Source organism: Microchirus variegatus, assembly GCF_963457635.1.
Source record: "Microchirus variegatus genome assembly, chromosome: 12".
Classification (NCBI taxonomy): Eukaryota; Metazoa; Chordata; class Actinopteri; order Pleuronectiformes; family Soleidae; genus Microchirus; species Microchirus variegatus.
The window spans coordinates 16,242,459-16,262,654 of record NC_139813.1 but is presented as its reverse complement, the minus strand read 5'-3'; the positions used below and the strand labels follow the sequence as shown (position 1 = coordinate 16,262,654).

Here is a 20,196-nt window from a genome sequence, read left to right as displayed (position 1 = left end):
GACACGAAGAAATTGGATAAAACGAGTGATATCGCTTCAAGGCAGGTTTGTTATTGTAAAACAGTCAAAATGAGTCAACATTTTTTTTTCGTTTTTTTTTTAAAAGTTTACACAACGTATTTCGAGCGTTTTGCAACGTAGTGTTTCGAAGTTTAACCATTACTTTTCAAAACTGCTCGTCGAGGAGAGACGACAACAACAACTATTATGAGGCACAAAAACACAGAGAGAAGAGGGACGACGGTGTCCGCCATGTTGTCTGTAACACACAGAGGGCGCCGTGAAATGAGGAAGTGGTCCCACCTTCCAGCAGCAGGCAGGAGGACAGCAGAGGTGAGGGAGTGGCCACCACCACCACCACCACCACCTGCTGCTGCTGCTGCTGCTGCTACCACCTTCTTCTTACTCAACTGTGTGGGAGAGAGAAAAGTGTGAGGCCTGAACTCTCCGTGGGGAATAACACTTTCTGTCAAGTGTCACATTTTTGGGAGGAATAAAATCAGAATCAGGTAAGAGCTTAAAGAATATATTCAAGTTTGTGTTTATTACAGTAGTAAAGCTTTTCCTCAGTGATAAAAAAAACTAGCTTATTTACTAGCTAACTTGTGTAGGCCTCCATGTATGTTTGGTATGGTGTGTAGTAAACACAGAAAAATGCATTTATATAATACCAGAAGTTGCTGTTTGTCATTACATGTGCTGTCATTTTAAATAATTATCCTGCTCTTTGTGGGACAGTACAGCCTAGCTTTGAAGCTTGAACATTTGCTGTCTTCCTCATGATAATATGTATTATATGAAGAACAAAGTGTGAGTACAAAGTTCTCCCTTTTTCTCCCCACGAGAAAGACCTTCAGTTCATTTTCAAAGCAAGTCTGTGCAGGTGAAGAAGCAGCAAGCCACATTCCAGTGCCTGGGGTCATGACGTTGCTATAATGCAGACCCCCTTTATCACAATACAACTGTCTCAAAGTCTACACGTACCAGGAACAGAGGATCCACTGTAGCTTCTGCATTTTTAGTCTGTATAATCTATATAACATGGTCTTTAGAAGAGAGGTAGTTTTTTTTTAGACTCTGTGTCAACAGTCTTTCTACTCACTGACTTGTTAGACAACCATTAGATATGTTTTTATCTCAAAAATGATCCTCCAATAAAAAGAAAGAAAATTCACCCTTGAAAAGAAAATAGAGGCTGATGAAACTCAGCATTGGATTTGGTGAGGGAGTGTAGGTGTGCTGTGATTTCTGACAGTTCTTTTACTGTGTCATTACAGCAGAAAACACCATGTGAGGATTCTGTCAGGGAGCATGTCATGACAGAGTCTGGCAGAGGCTGGAGCGCTTTCATTGCACCATCGTACCTTTTACCTAAAAAGACATATTCAGATAGTTAAAAACAAAACAAATACTAGATTTTTTTATTCATTATATCTACTAGTGCAGTGCCCGTATGAAGTATGTATTCCTATAGTGGGAGCTGAAGAAGATTTTTCAGTTATGGTAATGCATGATAAGGAACTTAAAGGCTAAACATAATACTAGTCACAAAACAGCAAGTTACCCTAATGCTTATTGAAAATTTAAAAAAATTGCATTGTGCCTAATGAGGTTGCACAGTGTTTGTATTATGTTAGCCCTATGTTAACGCTAATTGTAGCCTCGCTAGCTTACAAACAAACAGGTTAGCCAAGTTAGTCGCTAAATAGTAGCATGCTAATGCTAAATAAATATGTGCTTGCGTATTGGTGAATGGACACCGACTTCGTCGTTTCAGTATAACACCATGTTCTGCGTTGAACCGTGTGAAACTGTCTCAGCCGCAGCCTCTTCACTCACACCTCCCTGCTCCAGACAGCACAGCTGCTGCTGATGAGCCGCGGCCTGTGTGAATTAAAATTTAAAAAACGTGAAAGGATGCACACAATCGAGTCATGCATAACCCATATGCAAAATCTTAGGGCGATCTGACTAATGGTCAGTGAGATATGCCCGTCACAGATGGGCATATCAGACACACAGACACAACTTGCGTTATAGATAGATTGTAATTATTTTTTTTACCCTTTAGCTGAAATACACAACACAAAGTCTTTAGATTCACAGCTGTCAAATAATTACATACTGTACGTTCTGATTCTAATTTAGCTGACCAATATTACTAGGGATGCACGATATTGATATCAGCAGATATTGACAAACACACAAATATCTGCAAATATGACTAATGAAAACAACAGTGGGCTAAAAGGACCGCTACCTCATTGACTTTGACCCTGGTGCCCTATACAACTATTATTTTATTTGTGTTTATTTATACCTACATCTGCCTGTCATGAGTATGAAAAATGTTATGTTAATTTTGCTCCAGAAGAGACTATATCGGTATGGTATATATCGGCATATCCTCAAAAAGTGCAGTATCAATCAATTTCAGTGAAAGGGAAAGGAAGGGAAAAAGGAAGCCAAATATCGAAAGAAAGACCTCAAGCTACATGACGAGTGTAACAAAAACCGCTTATGTTTATATTGTGGGGAACATTTTTCTCACATATTTTTCCAGCCGTGTGCAGCAAGATTTATTACTCCAGAGCATGGTGTGGTGTTTTTGTAAAATGACAGTCTTGTGTCCAGTGCAGCTCCTTCTCAGGCCTCACAGGTGCAGTCTTGTTGACTCCTCCAGTTTCTGTGGAATTTCATTCTCGTTTGTCACAATCTCCCTGAGTCCCTGTCAGTCAGTCAGTCAGTCAGTCAGTCTCTTATATCTCACACAAGTAAATGAAACACACTGTACACATGGAGAAAAGTGCAGGAGGTTTGGAGCCACAGCAGTAATGTCGGAGCAGATGTTTTATTACAGATAGTGTAAACACTTTGGTATGGCATAATCCTATTTTTGTACCACTCTGTAGCGTTCCGTTGCGGCTGAGTTTTTTTTTTTTTTTTTTTTTACAAAAAAAGAGTTTGTTTTGCTCTACCTCAGTCACAGATTGCGATGAAAATCTCCCTCAGGAACAGTTGTTACCATAACAACCCAAGTGCCAGCATGACAGTGTGTGTGTGTGTGTGTGTGTGTGAGAGAGAAGCAGCAACACCGTGTCTGGAAAGTGTCGTTTTGTTCCCTCCAGAAAAGACAAAAGAAAGTAGAGTCCTGTTAAAAACAGAGAGGAGAAAGAGTTTCACGTCTGTCAAGAGATTTTTAATTGGGGGGTTTTCTGTTGTCGTGATATTTATTCAGTGCATGAATTTGTCAAGCTGACAAGACTATCCTGTTTATGAAGTAGATCGGACAGACGTGTCCCACATGGATATAAGATGGCATGAATTACCTTAACAAGTAAGAATGAGATTAACAGTAAGTAAACAAGCTACCAATTTGACCAGATATTTAAATTTGGGGCTGCCGCAAACAAAGTTTCTTTACTGATGAATTGGCTGAAGGTTTATATTGGATATATTAGGAATTTAACTTGAACTTAAAGTTGTTTATTTTCTGCAACATGCACATTTGTTGTAAGATTATTTGTTTGCTGCATCCTCAATCTTAATTTAAACTAATTTGATAAAGGTTTGAATGTAGCAGATATCTAATTATTCAAAAGTCACTACAATACAGCTTTAAACTGTACAATTGTTACAAGTCCAATCAATCAACTAACTGACCGATCAATTTGTGTGCACAACTTGACACATTTTGATGTTCACCGTACAGTTTCCAGCTTGTATTTTCTATGTCCCATGGTTCTGTGTTTTAGAGTTTAGGTGTTAAAAGGACTCAAAGAAGACTAAAATATCCTCACGTGCTTGTTACCTGAACCACAAGAGAAAGGTCACAGGTTCTCAACAGTGCAGTCACAAAGCCTCATAACACAACCACCAACAATCATTTATTCATCATCAAACTTTACTTTCATTTCTTTCTTTTTTTCATTTATTCTGTTTTTGTTTTACACTCCTTTAGTCTTTATATTCAACTTTGTAAAGGTCCCATATTATGCTAAATCAAATTTGTAATCATTTTAATACTTATATTTTGGACTCTGGAACCCCTACCAATCACCAAAGTGTGAAAGAAGATGAAGATTTGTGGTCCGCCTCAGTATAAGTACAGGAAATGAAACACGATGTTGACTTCCACGCTCACTGGGACGTCACAATGCGCTAAATTCCTGGAACTGTTGTCTCGCGGAGCTCCGCTTTGTCCGTAAAACACGCGAGAGTGCAGGTGAGGGAACGGTACCCGAAAACCAGAAGTCCGCGAAGTCTGCGAAAAGTTCTATTCTTGGCTCCACAGTGCAGCACAGTTCTACACAAACTTCCAGCCTCAGAGGATTTATCTGTCCAGTGGATACATGTTATATATGACGGCAATGTGCCTGCTAGAGCCTGCAAATTATCACTTTTCCAAATTCTAACTGCTGTTAGTGCCCAGTAGCCTCTGTGGCTGATGTCATTTCCTGTCCCTTAAGTTTCATTTTAGTTTTTTTTTTTAAAAGGATCTTTAAGGTGGACCTAAAGAGATACTACTAAACATAGTGTTGTGAACAGGGCTGTTTTGGCAAGGTGATTGAACTGCTGTGGTGCTTTATCCTTATGGTATTTTGACCAAAGCATATCACAGACATGTTCATTAGGACACCAGGGAACTAGGTTAACTTGGAGAAATAGGATATAATATGACTCCTTTAAAATCCCTTCTTAAAGGATCTGTGTAATAGAGCCTTTATTGATATTATATACTCCTCCCCATTCGTCCCGTTCTGTGTTGCTTATGTAATACACACAAACTATTCTGGCACAACAGATTTTGAAGTGAGTAATTCTGCTGTGTATATACTATATGTCACCATGTTTACCTACAGTAATCCATTAGCCAAGGAACGTATTCGAGTGCATGGCGATCTCCACACGCCTAAATCCACGGATGTTTATATTTTCGTAGACCTAATCTTCTGTGAAACTTCACCCTCTGCCCCCTCAAACTCTTCTGTCAGGCCTCCCACACCCAGATGATGGTGCAACACGCCGGCCGCGATGCACACTCATCTTCTCTCTCTCTCTTTTCTTTTCTCGCTATGCACACATACACACACAACCATTACCCAGACACGGCCCTGCTGGGGAATTCATGGCCTCAGGCTAACAAAACACAACCCTGCTCGACAGCGGAAAGCCCTGAGAGAATCTAACACAGCTCAGCTCCTTCGCCGTAGACTCACAGCGTGGAGCCTCGTTTGTGTGAAAACATGTTTTGACAGTTTCACTGACGGACACTGCTGTGAGGTGGGTAACTGGGGGGGAAATCTCTTAATGCACAACTGGGTGTGAGTATTATTTAGCTCTCTCTCATGCTCTGTTTGCCAAGTCAACAAGTTTTTTTTTTTTAGATCGACATAGCAGAAAGGTGCATGGTCAGAATTACAGTGTGTTTGGTTTGAAAGCAACTTACTTTGTACTTTTGTGAGATTTGCGTGATAGCTTTAAGGTTCAATGTGTAACATTCAGAAGGATTTACAGATTGAATTAACTACTACTGATTTATAGAGGCTGCCATCTTGTGCCAAAATGTTTCTATAGCTGGCTAAAAGGACAAACCAGTCAGATCGTGCATTTTGTGTAAAGCAGAAGTAAACGACTCAAACGAAGAAGAAGAGAGTCCATTTTAGTACGCAAAGGCCAATACAGTCCTCGAACGAAATGTACATAAAGGTCGTATGCAGAAATGACAACTTCTATTTACGTTTTCAAAACCAGCGCCCCCCAGTGGTAGTATAAATAACAACAATCTGGTACCTAAGATGTGTCGTCATCCAGCATCTTTGTTGGGGTTTCCTTAGTGGTAAAAGAATTGCAATTTTGATGTGATCGGAAATGGGTTGGACTCCCACATTATTACACATACTAATTTTATATATATATATTTTACTGCCTAACTCTGTCTTTTTTTGCCCTAACCCTAACCTCACTAATAGCGGTGTGCTAAAAACGTACCTATGGGTCCTATTTGGGGGTTGTACAAAATGACCCATTGTTTTCGTTTCAGTTGGAGGTCGGATTGCAAAGTCCACAGTGGTTCCCTAAAAGAGCAGTGAGCAGAGGAGTTCTTTATTTGTTACAAAAATACAAATACCATTATATGTCACTCATTCTTTAACACTGGACCTTTAAAGGTCTAGTTTATTTTGGTTGATAACTCTCTTCAAGGACATAATTCTCCAACTGTGTAGCAAATACTGTTCTCCCAAAAAGAAGAAATAAACAGCCCAAACATGACTCAGCTAAAGTGCTTTTTGTGATTTTTATTTAAATTTTTTACAGTCCGTCTGATATCCGATCAAATTTTTCATCCAACTCTTGGCAGTAAAGTGAATAATAGTATTATTATAATGAAAGTATTTTGCTCAAGAAAAACACAGAAAAGCCATATCCCTTCTGCTACTTTTACTTTTAGTTATTATTATTAACTGGGTCGACCCAGAGTTAACCATTGGTCACTGGTCATTCGCTGTTGTTTGGTTTCCAGTGAGTTTTGCTCTGTAATCTTTAGACAGGGAGTTATCACAACCACGTTGTCAGTATTTTGATGGTGTTTGTCTAGAGGAAAATGAAGAATATTTCAAATCTCTCCCATTGATACAGTCGATACACGTCTCCACACTGTCGTAGTTCTGTTGTATAAATCATGCAGGCCCTCACTTGAAAAAAGCTTCCTGAGGAATGTAATCAGTAGATCTCAGAAGTGAATGATGTGAGTCATCGTCAACACACACAGCACACGATCACAGCGTGAATGTCAATAGTATGACTGTAATACTGTGTCGTAGCAAGTCACAGGACGGTGTGTACACTCTCGTCAAAGACACTGTGGTGTCATCACAGGCTTGTGCTTGCACGTGCACTTAAATGTATGATTTCCTTGCTTGCAACTAATTTTTACATCTTTTTCCTCTTGTCTTTGGAAAAGGATGTTGTTGATATGATGGTGCCAACCCAACCCTAAACATGTATGAGGTGATGATCGGTGACACCCTGTCCTGGAAGGTGCCCAGTCCACAAGAAAGTGACACCGAGTCCGGCCAAGAGTCACACTTCATAGGGGATGGAGGGCCCGTCAAGATCCTTAAAGTCTGCTTCTGCACCAACAACAGCCTGGGCAAGAACTTCAAGCTCGTCAAATGTGACGGATCCTGGCAAATCAGGGTGAGAGCAATCGGTGAAAGATATGGAAGGGAGTTTGTCTTAGAACATTTTAATAACAAATCAAAGACGATCTGTCACATTTGTAGCATGTGGTATTTGTACAAAACAACTTTTACACATGCAATTGAAGCAAGGTTTCACCACAGAGTATAATATTTGCTAAAAAATGTCTCGTCCAGGCCATCATTCGCTCGATCCTGGTAAGCGGTCGACTGGGGCCGAACATCCAACATACAGCATGCTACGGTCTGCTGCTGAAACACTTGAAGTCTGAAGAGATTCACTGGCTGCATCCTGATCTGACTGTTGGCGAGGTAGAGCAGCACTATGAGAGCCACCATGTGGAAGCTGAGTGGAGGTGCACATGGATTCATCTATGATTTCACTTTTTTTTGTTTTGTTATGGTAGATATGTAACAGTGTGTGTCACATTACATTGATCACTTTTTTCAACACCTGCAGGTATGACCTTCGGATCAGATACGTCCCTGTTAATTTCCTGGAAAAATTCCAAGATGACAGGTCTACTTTAATGTATTTTTACCAACAAGTAAGAAGCTTTTCTTTTCTTTTATAAATTAGCTCAATGTATGTTGTTCAAAAAGTCAAAGCTATCACTTTGCTGATGTGTTGAGCAGAGTTTGTATAGTGGTTATTACTGTATAATAATGTAAATGAAACCCTCAGTGATATAATTGCTCATAATAATTACTTTTATGCGGGGTTATGGAATAGGAAGTGGCAAGATAAAAGTCTTAAGTTTAATTTAGGGAAAATACCCACTTTTATAGTTGTGTAATTGTCCAGTATTAGCGTCATATTACACATTGTTAATTATCTCATCGCTGATTCACTTCTCTTCAGGTGCGTAGTGATTATATGCAGTATCATGCCAGTACAGTGAGCGACGGTATGGCGCTGCAGCTTGGTTGTTTGGAGATCAGGTGAGCCTCTGCTTTCTTTTGGTCTCACATACGTTGAATTGATTGGATTTCTATAGGATGGACTGAAGAAATTTATCATCGAAGATACACAGACTCACATGCTTTGTTTTACTCTCTTTTCACAGGAGGTTCTATAAAGACATGAATGCAAAAGGTCTAGAGAAGAAGTCGAACTTTGAGCTGCTAGAGTAAGTGTTTGTATTTAACTTTATTCCCCAGAATTGTAATTGTTTTGTCTCACGATGTTCATGTTGCGACATTAATGTCTGTGTAACCCCTTTGTTTTCCTTTGCAAATGAAGAAAAGACGTGGGCCTGGACCTTTTCTTTCCGAAACAACTCATTAACAGCATGAAGGTAAACTATTTTTAACATGAGTTATAATATAATAATAATTGATCAGCTTTGTTATCAACGCATTGTGACAATATTGCCTCTGTTGATCCAGTCAAAGCAGCTACGGAAGCTGATTCAGCAGACGTTTCAGCAGTATGCCACGCTCAAGGAGGACGAGTGCATGGTCAGGTTTTTTGAGACCCTCAAAGACTTTGTCAGTTATGATGAAGAGGTCTTCCCATGTGAGCTAGTGGTGAGTCAAAACATCTATACTATACTATACTCTGACTCTGCAATGCCTGTCTTAGTCGGACTATGGCCTTAGTCGGACTATGGCCTTAGCCTGGATTAAACTGTGAATTTAAATGTACTGACTGCCACATTAGGTCATCTGTTCTGAAGTCTGCTCCTGTACTGTGATCAATCTATTTATCTGAAAACACTTTGTCTGTTTCTTGCTTGAGTTGTTGTAAACAAACAATAGTTATGCTCAGTTTTCTGCCCCAAACTGTTGCATAAGTTCCAAAAAAAGATTAGATTAGAATAGATGTTCTAGCGCTAAAACAACACGTAAGTTAGATGCTGACACACTGAAAACATGGTTTTTGATATTATTTAATGTAATAATAGGATATTATGAAATCATGTGGATTAGTAACTAGTTTCCCCTCCATTAATCAACATATTTCAAGCTGGAGCTCTGTATTTTAAATGCAGCATCAATATGGAAATAAAACAGGCAATTTCTTCATTAGATTGTCATAAATCATGTTTAACACACAAACAGGACAGCCTTGGCTGGATTAAAAATAGTTCACATGTACAATAAATACAAAATGAAAGCATATTATGGCACATGATTATAATATGATAAACACAACTATGCTCATATTTTAACATTCAAGACAACATGTACCTTATCTCATTAAAAGTCTACACATGATTCCCAAAGTGTTGTGAAGGTAAAACATAAATGTTACCAGTGACTATGATTGGCCTTGATTGTCACGTTCCTGCCCAACATTCTCTACTGTAATATATGATAATGTATTCCTTCTGTACCTGACCGTGAACATAACCAACCACAGTGGTGCTTTGTCACACCGCCGATGACAAAAACGCAGTGCTCTAAATCCATCTCATTTGTCAACAGCAAGGCTGGAGTCTGTCAGTGGAGCTGGTCATTGGTGGGAGAGGCATTCGCCAACGCACACAGAAGAATGCTGCGGTAAGCATGAAGGAGATTTAGGTGTTTGTTGAGAGAGCTTTGACCTTTTCAACATGCAGAACACTGTGGTGTGTTATACTGTATATCTCATCTATATACATTTGTTTAAGGATTTTCATGAAAGGAAAAATCAAGATTTTGGATGGGGTGTTAGCAGCAGTGCCTCAGAGTTGGAAGGTTCACTGTGTCAATCCTGACTTTTTTAAGTTTGCATATTATTCCATGGGCCACACATATGTTGGTGCAGTGGTTAGTGCTCTTGCCTTTGCAGGAAGAAGACCTGGGTTCAAGCCCAGTTGGAACAAGGGCCTTTCTGCATGGAGTGCATGTTCTCCCCTTGTGTGTGTGTGGGTTTTCTCTGGGTTCTCCGGTTTTCTCCCGCAAAAACTTGCAATATGGGGATTAGGTTTATTGAACACTCTAAATTTGCCATAGGAGTGAATGGTTGTTTGTGGAGGATAAAGTGGTAGAAAATGGATGGATGGATATTATTCCATGTGTTTGTGTGTTTTCTTTCTCTTTACATTCAACTTTTTAAAGGTCCCATATTATGCAAAATTAACTTTTAATCATTTAAATCCTTATATTTGGGACTCTGGAGGCCCTACCAGTCACCAAAGTGTGAAAAAAGATGACTCACTCATGTTTTTGTGATCCTCCTCAGTCTAAGTACAGGAGATAAAAGACGCGATATTGACTGCGCTCATTGGGACGTCACAATGCGCTAAGTTCCTGGAATTGTTGTCTGGTGGAGCTCCGCTTTGTCCGTAAAACACGCAAGAGTGCTGGCGAGGGCAACGGCATCCAAAAACCGGAAGTCCGCAAAAAGTTCTATTCTTGGCTCCACAGTGCAGCACAGAGTACTACACAAACTTCCAGCCTCAGAGGATTTATCTGTCCAGTGGATACATGTTATATATGACGGCAATGTGCCTGCTAGAGCCTGCAAATGATCACTTTTCCAAATGCTAACTGCTGTTAGCTCCCAGTAGCCCCTGTGGCTGATGTCATTTCCTGTCTTAAGTTTTGTTTTACTTTTTTTTTTTAAGCGATACTACTAAACAGAGTGTTCTGAACAGGGCTGTTTTGGCAGGGTGATTGAACTGCTGTGGTGCTTCATCCTTATGGTATTTTGACCAAAGCATGTCACAGACATGTTCATTAGGACACCAGGGAACTAGGTTAACTTGGAGAAATAGGATATAATATGGGACCTTTAAAAGGGAATATTGAGTGAGCCAGGTTGTTCCCACCTAATTCAAGGGTTCATGCTGAGCTAAGTTATTGGTTTATGAGTGGCACACCATTGTTAAATTCATGTTATTTTATAAATAAAGTTTGTTTTTGTCACATCAATTTATAATGTTTAGACATATTTTGCAGTCAGGCTGTTTTTTGTTGACATTGTTAGGAGCTGGAGATGATTATTATTATGTCTCTCACACAGTCTAACAAATAATAACCAAACTCATTTTAATTTAAATACTTTAAACACATTGTTATTGGGTTCTCTTTTGTGCACAATAGGCTGTGTTTCTTGCCGACTTCAAACAGATCAAATCAGTACAATGCTTATCCCAGAGCGATGGGAAGGGTCTGCTGAACCTCAACGTGGAGGGGGCCAGACAGGTGAGCACCGTGACAATATTATCACAAAGTATTTTCACAAAATCATTATCTGCGGGGATCATTATTTATCAGAGATACTGATTGACCAGAAAATCTGCCCCGCCCCCCCCCGCCTCCATTGTCATACCCTCTCTCTTTCTGGTAGTTTCTATCGATCAACGTGGCCACGGTCGCTATGGCAGAGAACATGATAGATCTCATCGACGGTTACTGCCGCTTGGAACATGGTACAGATGAATCTGTTATCTCCCGGACAACTAAAGGTGTGTACCATTGTTTTCCCTGTGACTGAAAACACTGTAAAATGTGATTTATTATTGATAAAATATGTGCAATTTAAAGTAAAAGGGACTTCATCATAACTTGTTCAATCCTAGATGCTTCCCCACGAAGTCCCCTACCTGAGATTCCTACAGGGTGAGTGGGGTTTGGCTGTTTTCCAGCTTTAAATGAGGGCACTCATTCCTTTTTGGTTGTTATATGAATTGAAATGTTGTGTTTTTCGATGACCTCTTTTACTGAATCATGTTGTCAGAACTATGTGAAAAATATATGACTGAAGCTTCCTCTCATTCTCTGTCCTTCCTTTGGAGCAGCAGAGACAACAGCTCGATCAGACAAAGCATGGGTGAGCGGACAGTTCATACAGTTTTACTTGACCCACATAGAGACAGGGTCTCAGTTTCAGTTTGATCAGATTTTTAGTAAAAACTGTTTCTATTTGCAGGGTCAGATATTTACTGTGAGATCCTCGATGAAAGGCCGAGATCAGGTTGGTTCAAGTTTGTCATCTTATTATTGGAAAAATAAGACATTAAGAAAGTCACATTTGAGATTTGACACACGTTTTTCTCTTTAGTGGTGAAGTACGGGATTGACCGAGAAGATATTGTTCTCGGCCGGATTCTCGGGGCGGGTTTTTTCGGGGAAGTCTACGATGGAGTTTACAAAAAATCTGTAAGTGTGTCAACCAAGAGCAAAGTTCAAAGTACGAAGAGGATTTTTAATATAAATTTTTACAGAGTGTATTGTTTGTTGTATGTTGACTGAAACAGAATGGGGACCGGATCAACGTGGCGGTGAAAACCTGCAAAGACTGTTCTCCTGATGTGATGGAGAAGTTCATGAGTGAAGCAGGTAGAATCTAATAGAAAAGACAGTAAGTAAAGGATAATATGGCAGTAACATCAATATCAACAACAAACTGTGTATTTTCTAGTAATAATGAAGAACCTGGACCACCCTCACATTGTCCAGCTGATCGGAATCATAGAGGAGGATCCTGTGTGGATCGTGATGGAGCTTTATCAGTATGGAGAGGTTAGTGATCGCCAATATTTCATTACATATTTTGCCCAACTAATGCATTTAAGTTGAAAGGGGATTCAAGAGAACTCTCCAATCTTCCAAAAGAAACATGAATGTTGTTGTTGTTGTTGCAGCTTGGAAACTACCTGACCCAGAACGAGAAGACACTGACAAATATGACTCTGGTGCTGTTCAGCCTGCAGATCTGCAAAGCGCTGGTCTACCTCGAAGGGGTCAACATGGTTCACAGGTGCAATACTGTTACCTCAGAAAGTAACATGTTTAACAGACAATATGTTATTCAATTCTTAGTTAGAGTTGGTTATAAGAGAGTGAAGATTGTAACTTATATAAAGTAGGGGCAGTAAAAACAGGTTCTTTCTTCTTCTTCTTCTTCTTCTTCTATCTAATTAATCAGTCGGTTTCCATGAAGTTGAGCGATCAGGTTCTCTACATGTAATTCTACATGTAATTTGCACATTAATCACATTTACGGTAATCATGTTATCTCCCTCTACACCTACAGACGGTTTAACCTTTTCTCTCTGTTCACATCTGCTCGCAGAGACATTGCAGTTAGGAACGTGCTTGTCGCCAGTCCAGACTCCGTGAAGCTCGGAGACTTTGGTTTGTCGAGGTACATCGAGGAGGAAGAATACTACAAAGGTAACGAATGCAAAATAATAATGGAAATACTTAATTCTCTTATGTCTGATTACAGTGTAAAGCATTTGACAGATAACTGTGTGATGAGGTGGATTTTTACAATAACTTAGAGCCAGAGTTTTACTTGAAAGAATATTTTTGAATACATTATACCACTATTCCCCACTGTCTTCCTTTTGAAATTTGTTGTTATGAAAATCCAAACCTTTTATCTCACAGGAGGCTGTAGCAAGGGATTTCTAAATTATGTCCTAAAGGACAGACAAAAAAATATGCAGGAAATATCAAAACAGGATTACAGAAAAGAAATGTAGTTGCCTCATTTGAATAAAGTACACGTATACAGTATATTTATTAACACCTCCCTGTTTCTTACAGCTTCAGTTACTCGGTTGCCCATCAAGTGGATGGCCCCAGAATCCATCAACTTCAGACGCTTCACCTCAGCCAGTGACGTGTGGATGTTTGGTGAGGCATGAACCTGAAACTGCTTAGACAGAGAGAGAGAGAAGTAGCTGGTTAATCTTCACCCTACACAGGCACCGTGTGGTGGTTTTATGACACAGAAAGAACAATGATTTGAACTGATATGACAACTTAGGACGTCCTTTTTTTTGCCTGTTATAGTAAAGTGAAAATTGACTGCTATAGACACATTTATTGACTAATTCGCTTAGTTTTATGTTCAGTTCTATCATCCTATGGAGTCTTAGAGCTTAAAGGTTGAACACACACCCGAGCATGTTTCTGTGTCTGTATTTCTCTTGTCAGCCGTCTGCATGTGGGAGATCATGAGCCGTGGCCAGCAGCCTTTTTTCTGGCTGGAGAACAGAGACGTAATCAACCAACTGGAGCAGGGCATCAGGCTGCCCAAGCCGGATCCCTGCCCTCCTGCCCTCTACTCGCTCATGACCCGCTGCTGGTCCTACGACCCCAGAGAGAGGCCGAACTTCACAGAGCTGGTGGTCAAGATCAGGTATTTATGTATTCAATTAAACATTTTTATTTTAATTCCCGACAGCGGTTTTGGTTAGAATGATGAAATCGGGTCACACTTCTGTGATGACCTCTCTGTTACAATTAAGAAATAACCCAGAGCACTGATTACTGATGTGCTACAACTCAGTGAATCTGAAGTGTTTTTCTCATCAGTGTATATTTTGCATCTCGCAAATGACAATTTCCTTTGGACTTGCAAACAACAGTGTCAGGGGTATGGTGGCCCTGAGAGCTCAAAATTAATAGACAGTATGAAGATGTTTTTTTATTATTATTATTTTCTTGTCTAGTTCATACTGTTTTATAATTTTTCTTCTCAGAGTTGCTGCACAAAATCTTAAGTGACATTACGTTCTTTTATTGAAGCCTCTGCGATGAAAATTGTATTTTTACCTTTATTGTGAAGAGAATTTCAACAAATAACATTAAAATGTGTTGAGAAACAGAGTTTGGACTGAAGATGTAATTATAAATCCAACTACTTCACTTAGATCCATTGATGCTTGTTTTTTTCAATTTAAGTTATTAATCAAAACATGTTGAAAGCTAATATACACATATGTTATAGTGCAACTTTTGAATTAATTTAGTCTGTAGTCTCACAAAGACTGATTTGATTATCCGTCAGCGATGTCCACAAGATGGAGAAGGAGCAGGAAGTGGAGCGAGAGAGGGACAGAGCGCGCTCAACAAAGTTCTTTGATCCCAAGTTCAACTTGAATGAGCCTCCTCCAAAGGTATGACTCAAATGTCAAGATATTAGCACAAAACTGGCACAAAATGTAAATGTCTTAATGTATAGTATGTACTTTTTTTTCATAGCCTACCAGAATGAAACCAGGGCGATTTGGGAACACGCTTAGTATTGGTCTGCACATTCAGGTATAGCAAAGTCACCTTTAAAGATACCACTTTTCCATAAAAAAAGACAAATTTCACTTTAAGAAGAAGTGTTTTTGTGATGACTGTATGTGTTCATCTGTGCAGCTGAATGAGGCGTTGTGTGCCAGCTCACCTGATCTGGCCAGTCCGTGTGAATATCAGTCCCCCGTCGACTCCATGAACACTCTGCCGCTGCCTGTCAGGTCTCCTCGACGTCGCAGCATGGGGGTAAGAAACACTTGCATCTAAATTAGAGGTCGAATTATTGTTGATTAGAATAACAACACTAAACCACAAAAAAGTTGATTGTGATTAATTGGCCATAGCCCCTTACTCTCACCTCCGCAAGGAAATTGTTTTATCAATACTATAATAATAAAAAAATCCAAATTGTCCAGATATTACATGCCAAAAGTAAAATTCATATTGATAAGAAATAAACCGATTTCTGTACTTCTCCAATTACTTAATTACGACCTAATTAGTTAAGCATCTGTTACCATAAGATGGCAGCAGAAGCAGCATATATGCATGTATTTAGAAGCTATGAAATTAACAAGGTTCCTTGAATGCATCAGCAACATGAATTTGGTTGGTGGACGGTTTGTTTGCAGAGGAAATAAAATTTGTGAAGTTCCCTGAATGCACCTCACGTCAAGCCCGTCAAGTATGAGAATAGACATATTTCTTCAGCTAACTGTCGTGGGTCTAGCTCCACCCTAACCGTACCATACCATTACTCTCATACCCCAACGGAAGGGTACTGAAAAAGTGAATGTTTGGGGCGGTTATTTTGGTACTATTCCTTATGAAAAAAATATGTGCTGAACTGTTCCACTTGGTGGAAACACGGCCTAAGCTCACCACGCTGTGGAATCTTCATTACTCACACTAGCTCTCATGCACTGGATCTTTCATGGGTCCTGCATCATTTGTTTCTTTAAACGATTGTTTTTGTCATTAATCATAATGAGGAAATCACAGTCATGCAATAAATATAGCCATTGACCTATAATTTGTGCTTGACTTGCTACTGGCCAGTAACAAACATGGCTATGTTGTAAAATCGGAGTTGAGTAATTGGCTGAAACGATTAATGAGTCAACCTCTAATGAAGATAAAAATGGAGCGATGTTTTGTGGTGTTAATCATCCTGTCACATTCTCCTCATGATCCTGTAGGAGAACGAGTTTCCTCGCGTGGGACCGAACAGCAGGGAGGACGCTCAGCGGCTGTGGCAGAGAGAGAGACAGGGCATGCAGGACACTCTTCGCCGGCAGAAAGCGCAGATGGTGGAGGATAAAATGTGGCTGGAGAAGAAAGAGAAACTCCTGGTGGGAAACAGAGCATCATTCACTTTTGTCTACTCCCTCTCTGTGTCTCTGTCCCCCCCTGCTCCTGAACTCAACATGGCCCTGGAGGCAACGCTGAACGAGACACCGTTAAACAATAGCAACCTTCTCGTTCGACCTCGACGGCCGCCTAGTCTTACATTGAATGTTCCTCTGATAACAGTTCCAAAGAGAAGGTCAACGTCCATATTCTATAAAATGAACCTGCCTGTTCTTTTGCAGGACCCCATGGGACTAGATGAAGCCGCCTTCTCATTGGTAGGTGTCTGTCTAAACACACTGCAAATTCACCTCTGTCACCTAATGGTTTTAGGAATGTCTTTTTGAGGTATTTTCTTCTTATTGCCACTGGACAAGTGACCAGGTGTAGTCAGCATGATGTCCCACAACGCCAAAAATAATCAGCTTTTATACATATGGGGCCATTGCTTCTCTCAGATGAAATCTAAATTAATCCGAATCTAAATTAGTCTAGAAATAATTGTTGTCTGAAGCAAATTCACGTTCCGCACTATTGTCTATATTATGCAGCGACTGTGTTTGAATGTGTCCACAGGGTTTATTTGAATTAATCCTCATGGGATTTGTCTTTGTCTGTTCTTTTTAGTATCCTGAAGATGACGCGTCAAATGGCAAGTGCTCAAAGAAATTTATAAATCCACATTAAACCAACGCTAAAGAATTACTATCTGTCTCTTAATCCTCGCCTTTCTTCTCTTCTCTGTCTCACATAACGTTCATCTTTCTTCCTCACAGCACCGCCAGAGAAGCCGCCACGGCTCACAGCGCAGGTAATTACATCCATTCGTTTTTCTTAGGATTATATGACATAAAAGACCATTATTGGGTTTGATTTGTAGATTTAAAAAAATATATAATGGGGGGACATTTTTTTTTAATTACTTCTCAGGTGAATGGGTGTCTCATTTAAAATAATGACGATGAGTATTTGGTATTGTTTTTGAAAGCCTGCACGCACAGCAGAACTGGACCGCTCTGATGACAAAGTGTATAAATCCGTCATGGACGTGGTCAAAGTTGTTGTTCAGCTGAAGAACGACATCAACGAACTGAAGTCGGACGCTTATATCACCATCATCAAGGTGCCTTTAAATTCCTTTAAAGTTTGTTGCTAGTTTTCTGCAGCTAACGTCACAACTCGTACAGTCGATTAATTCTCTGTACCTCTGCTCACAGTCTATAGGGCAGGCTTTACGAGATCTGATTGGCAGCGTGGACGAGATACTGCCCACCTTGCACGAGTCTGTCAGGACTGAGGTACGCTCTATCGTCTGCTGCGTCTGTTTTCCTACCTCTCTGTCTTCATTTTTTTTCTGTTTTCTTGTTTTTTTTTTTCATAACTACTCTCTGTCAAAACAAAAGCAACTAGAAAAGCACTCAGAGAGCGCAGACCTCTGCCAAGGCAACATAGTGTTGTAACCAGTGAAAGTGTCTACGGATCACGGCCAAAATGTAATTACTTGTTCGTGGTCCCATTGCGGACATTTCCTAAAATCCATCCATGACTTTTAGAGTTATCTTGCTAACAGACAGACAAATTCCGGCAAATACATACAGTACCTCAGCAGAGGTCAACAAGAAGAAATGCTGTATAATGATAAATGGCTTGTATTTATATAGCACTTTTCTAGTCTTGACAACCACTCAAAGCTGCTTTACTCTACAGTTTTGCCATTCACTCACACTTTCGTGCAGCTGTCAGGACTAACATGGGGTTAAGTGTCTTGCCCAAGGACACATCGGTATGTAGTATTGGAGTCAGGAATCGAACCCACAATGCTCTACCACTGAGCTACAATGCATATCTTCTTTATTTAATCAACTGCAGAACAGTGTGGGGAAAACATTTATATAAACATCTGAATATACAGTTTGTTCTGCATATTTTGAGGAAACGACACCACTGTAGCAGTTTCAGAAAAGCACTCGGAGAGCGTAGACCTCCGCCAAGGCAGCTTAGCCCCCCACAAAATATTAATAAAAATAGTGATAGCGTAATCACTTGTTCCTGGTCCCATTGCGGACATTTCCTGAATATTTCATCAGACAGACAAACAAACGAACAAATCCCGGCGAAAACATATACCTCCTCGGCGGAGGTCAACTCGACACAAGTTTCTCTTCTTATTTTTCGTATTATTTATTAATTTTTTAGCTATATTGTGACTAAAATCCAGTGTTCGCTTATGGTTGATCCAGATCGAGGGCACGCAGAAGCTGCTGAACAACGACATGGCGGAACTGATAAGCAAGATGCGTCTGGCCCAGCAGAACGCTATCACGTCTCTGAAGGAGGAGTGCAAGAAACAGCTGCTTGCCGCGGCGCACACTCTGGCCGTGGACAGCAAGAACATGCTGGACGCCGTGGACCAAGCCAGAGTCAGGGCCAACTTAGCCAAACCCGTGATTACTAGTCCAAATGTGGACTTGTAAACTTTGTAGTTCAGTGTACATGTAAACCTTAAATTCTCATCTGTCAGTCAGAGATAACATTTGCACTCAGATGAATATTTTTTTTCCGTTAAAAAATCACTTAAATTGAGCCTGCGCCACTGGTTCTACAGACATATGTAAATGTGTGTTGTTAAATTTTAATATGTCATAATACAACTCAGGCCAACTCAGAAAAAAAGATGAGTATTCTTGCCAAATCTTGTAATGGGCAGTTTTATAAGATAGTTTACAAATATCAGACATTATAATTAGGATGCAGTCTCTTCTGACACACGCCATTCTATGTAAACAGTAATTTGAGTTATGCATTTTATTATTTGCTGTGGAAATGCCCTTGTAAATATGAAATATGTCCTTTCAAACAAATGCAAATGTAAAATGCAATAATTTGACTGCAGAGAAAATATGTAATGCAATTTTTTTTTAAAGAACAGGTTAAAGGTGAAGACAAAAAAAAAATCACGAGCATTATACATAAATTATGAAGACTCAATGGAATGGGTCATAAATTGTCAGATGTTTCAGTTTTTCAACTTGAAACTCTGTTTTTGTACAATGACCATTAAATATGAAATACCAGCACATAATTCAAGTGATTATAAGAATAAAATGAACTATGTATACAATTCCCCTGTGACACCTGTTGATTGACGCATACCTGCCAATACTGAGTATTTAAATCTAAAGGTTTCGCATGATATTTAAATGTGAATCATTTGAATCTGCTGGGAAGAAGATTGTAGAGATTAACAACAGATCAATGGGATACAATTATGGCATTTATTAACAGAAATTATCATATCACCCAGCGCTGACTCTGTCAAGTCTTTGTTTTGAATTGGCCCGTGTGATATTGTACAGGTTTTGGCTTTTCATTGTGCTTTCTACACGTACACATTTTAAACACATACATTCATTGACATCATAGAAGATAACATTAGGTTCTTTTCTGTATGAATTGCTGACAATTTTTAATGTATAAATAATGTGAAGCATCAATTATGGATATTATTGTGAAAAAGTGTGACATTTCATTTAATTAACAGAAGAACATGGTTTTCAGTAGTTTTCATCATGGGGTTTATTCCATATACAACTGAAAAATATTCTTGCAACATACCTAAAAACAATGGAGTCCAGTAAATATACAGTTGGACAAACTCCTCAGGTAATTCACA

The 20,196-nt window shown here is 39.6% G+C and overlaps 1 protein-coding gene across 1 annotated transcript; it reads left to right on the top strand.

The window, feature by feature from the left end:
• Window positions 1-424: 424 nt before the first annotated feature.
• On the top strand, window positions 425-19,369 carry ptk2bb (protein tyrosine kinase 2 beta, b). Its single transcript, XM_083899140.1, has 30 exons — window positions 425-509; window positions 6,965-7,200; window positions 7,380-7,558; window positions 7,663-7,750; window positions 8,065-8,144; window positions 8,270-8,332; window positions 8,446-8,500; window positions 8,592-8,732; window positions 9,633-9,707; window positions 11,235-11,336; window positions 11,482-11,599; window positions 11,714-11,753; window positions 11,933-11,964; window positions 12,064-12,108; window positions 12,196-12,293; window positions 12,392-12,473; window positions 12,556-12,656; window positions 12,779-12,894; window positions 13,210-13,310; window positions 13,689-13,778; window positions 14,082-14,286; window positions 14,938-15,046; window positions 15,132-15,191; window positions 15,297-15,419; window positions 16,373-16,801; window positions 17,151-17,175; window positions 17,300-17,334; window positions 17,512-17,646; window positions 17,741-17,821; window positions 18,764-19,369. Exons 2-30 carry the CDS (start codon window positions 7,003-7,005, stop codon window positions 18,995-18,997), a joined length of 3,240 nt encoding a protein of 1,079 aa, XP_083755266.1. The 5' UTR covers window positions 425-509; window positions 6,965-7,002; the 3' UTR covers window positions 18,998-19,369.
• Window positions 19,370-20,196: the final 827 nt, after the last annotated feature.

Bases quoted from the DNA above. Each gene is read 5' to 3' on its own strand.
- ptk2bb (XM_083899140.1), top strand. From the start codon at position 7,003: ATGTATGAGGTGATGATCGGTGACACCCTGTCCTGGAAGGTGCCCAGT. The intron at 12,895-13,209 runs GTGCAATACTGT...ATCTGCTCGCAG, and splicing joins GGGGTCAACATGGTTCACAG to AGACATTGCAGTTAGGAACG. The intron at 15,420-16,372 runs GTAAGAAACACT...ATGATCCTGTAG, and splicing joins CTCGACGTCGCAGCATGGGG to GAGAACGAGTTTCCTCGCGT.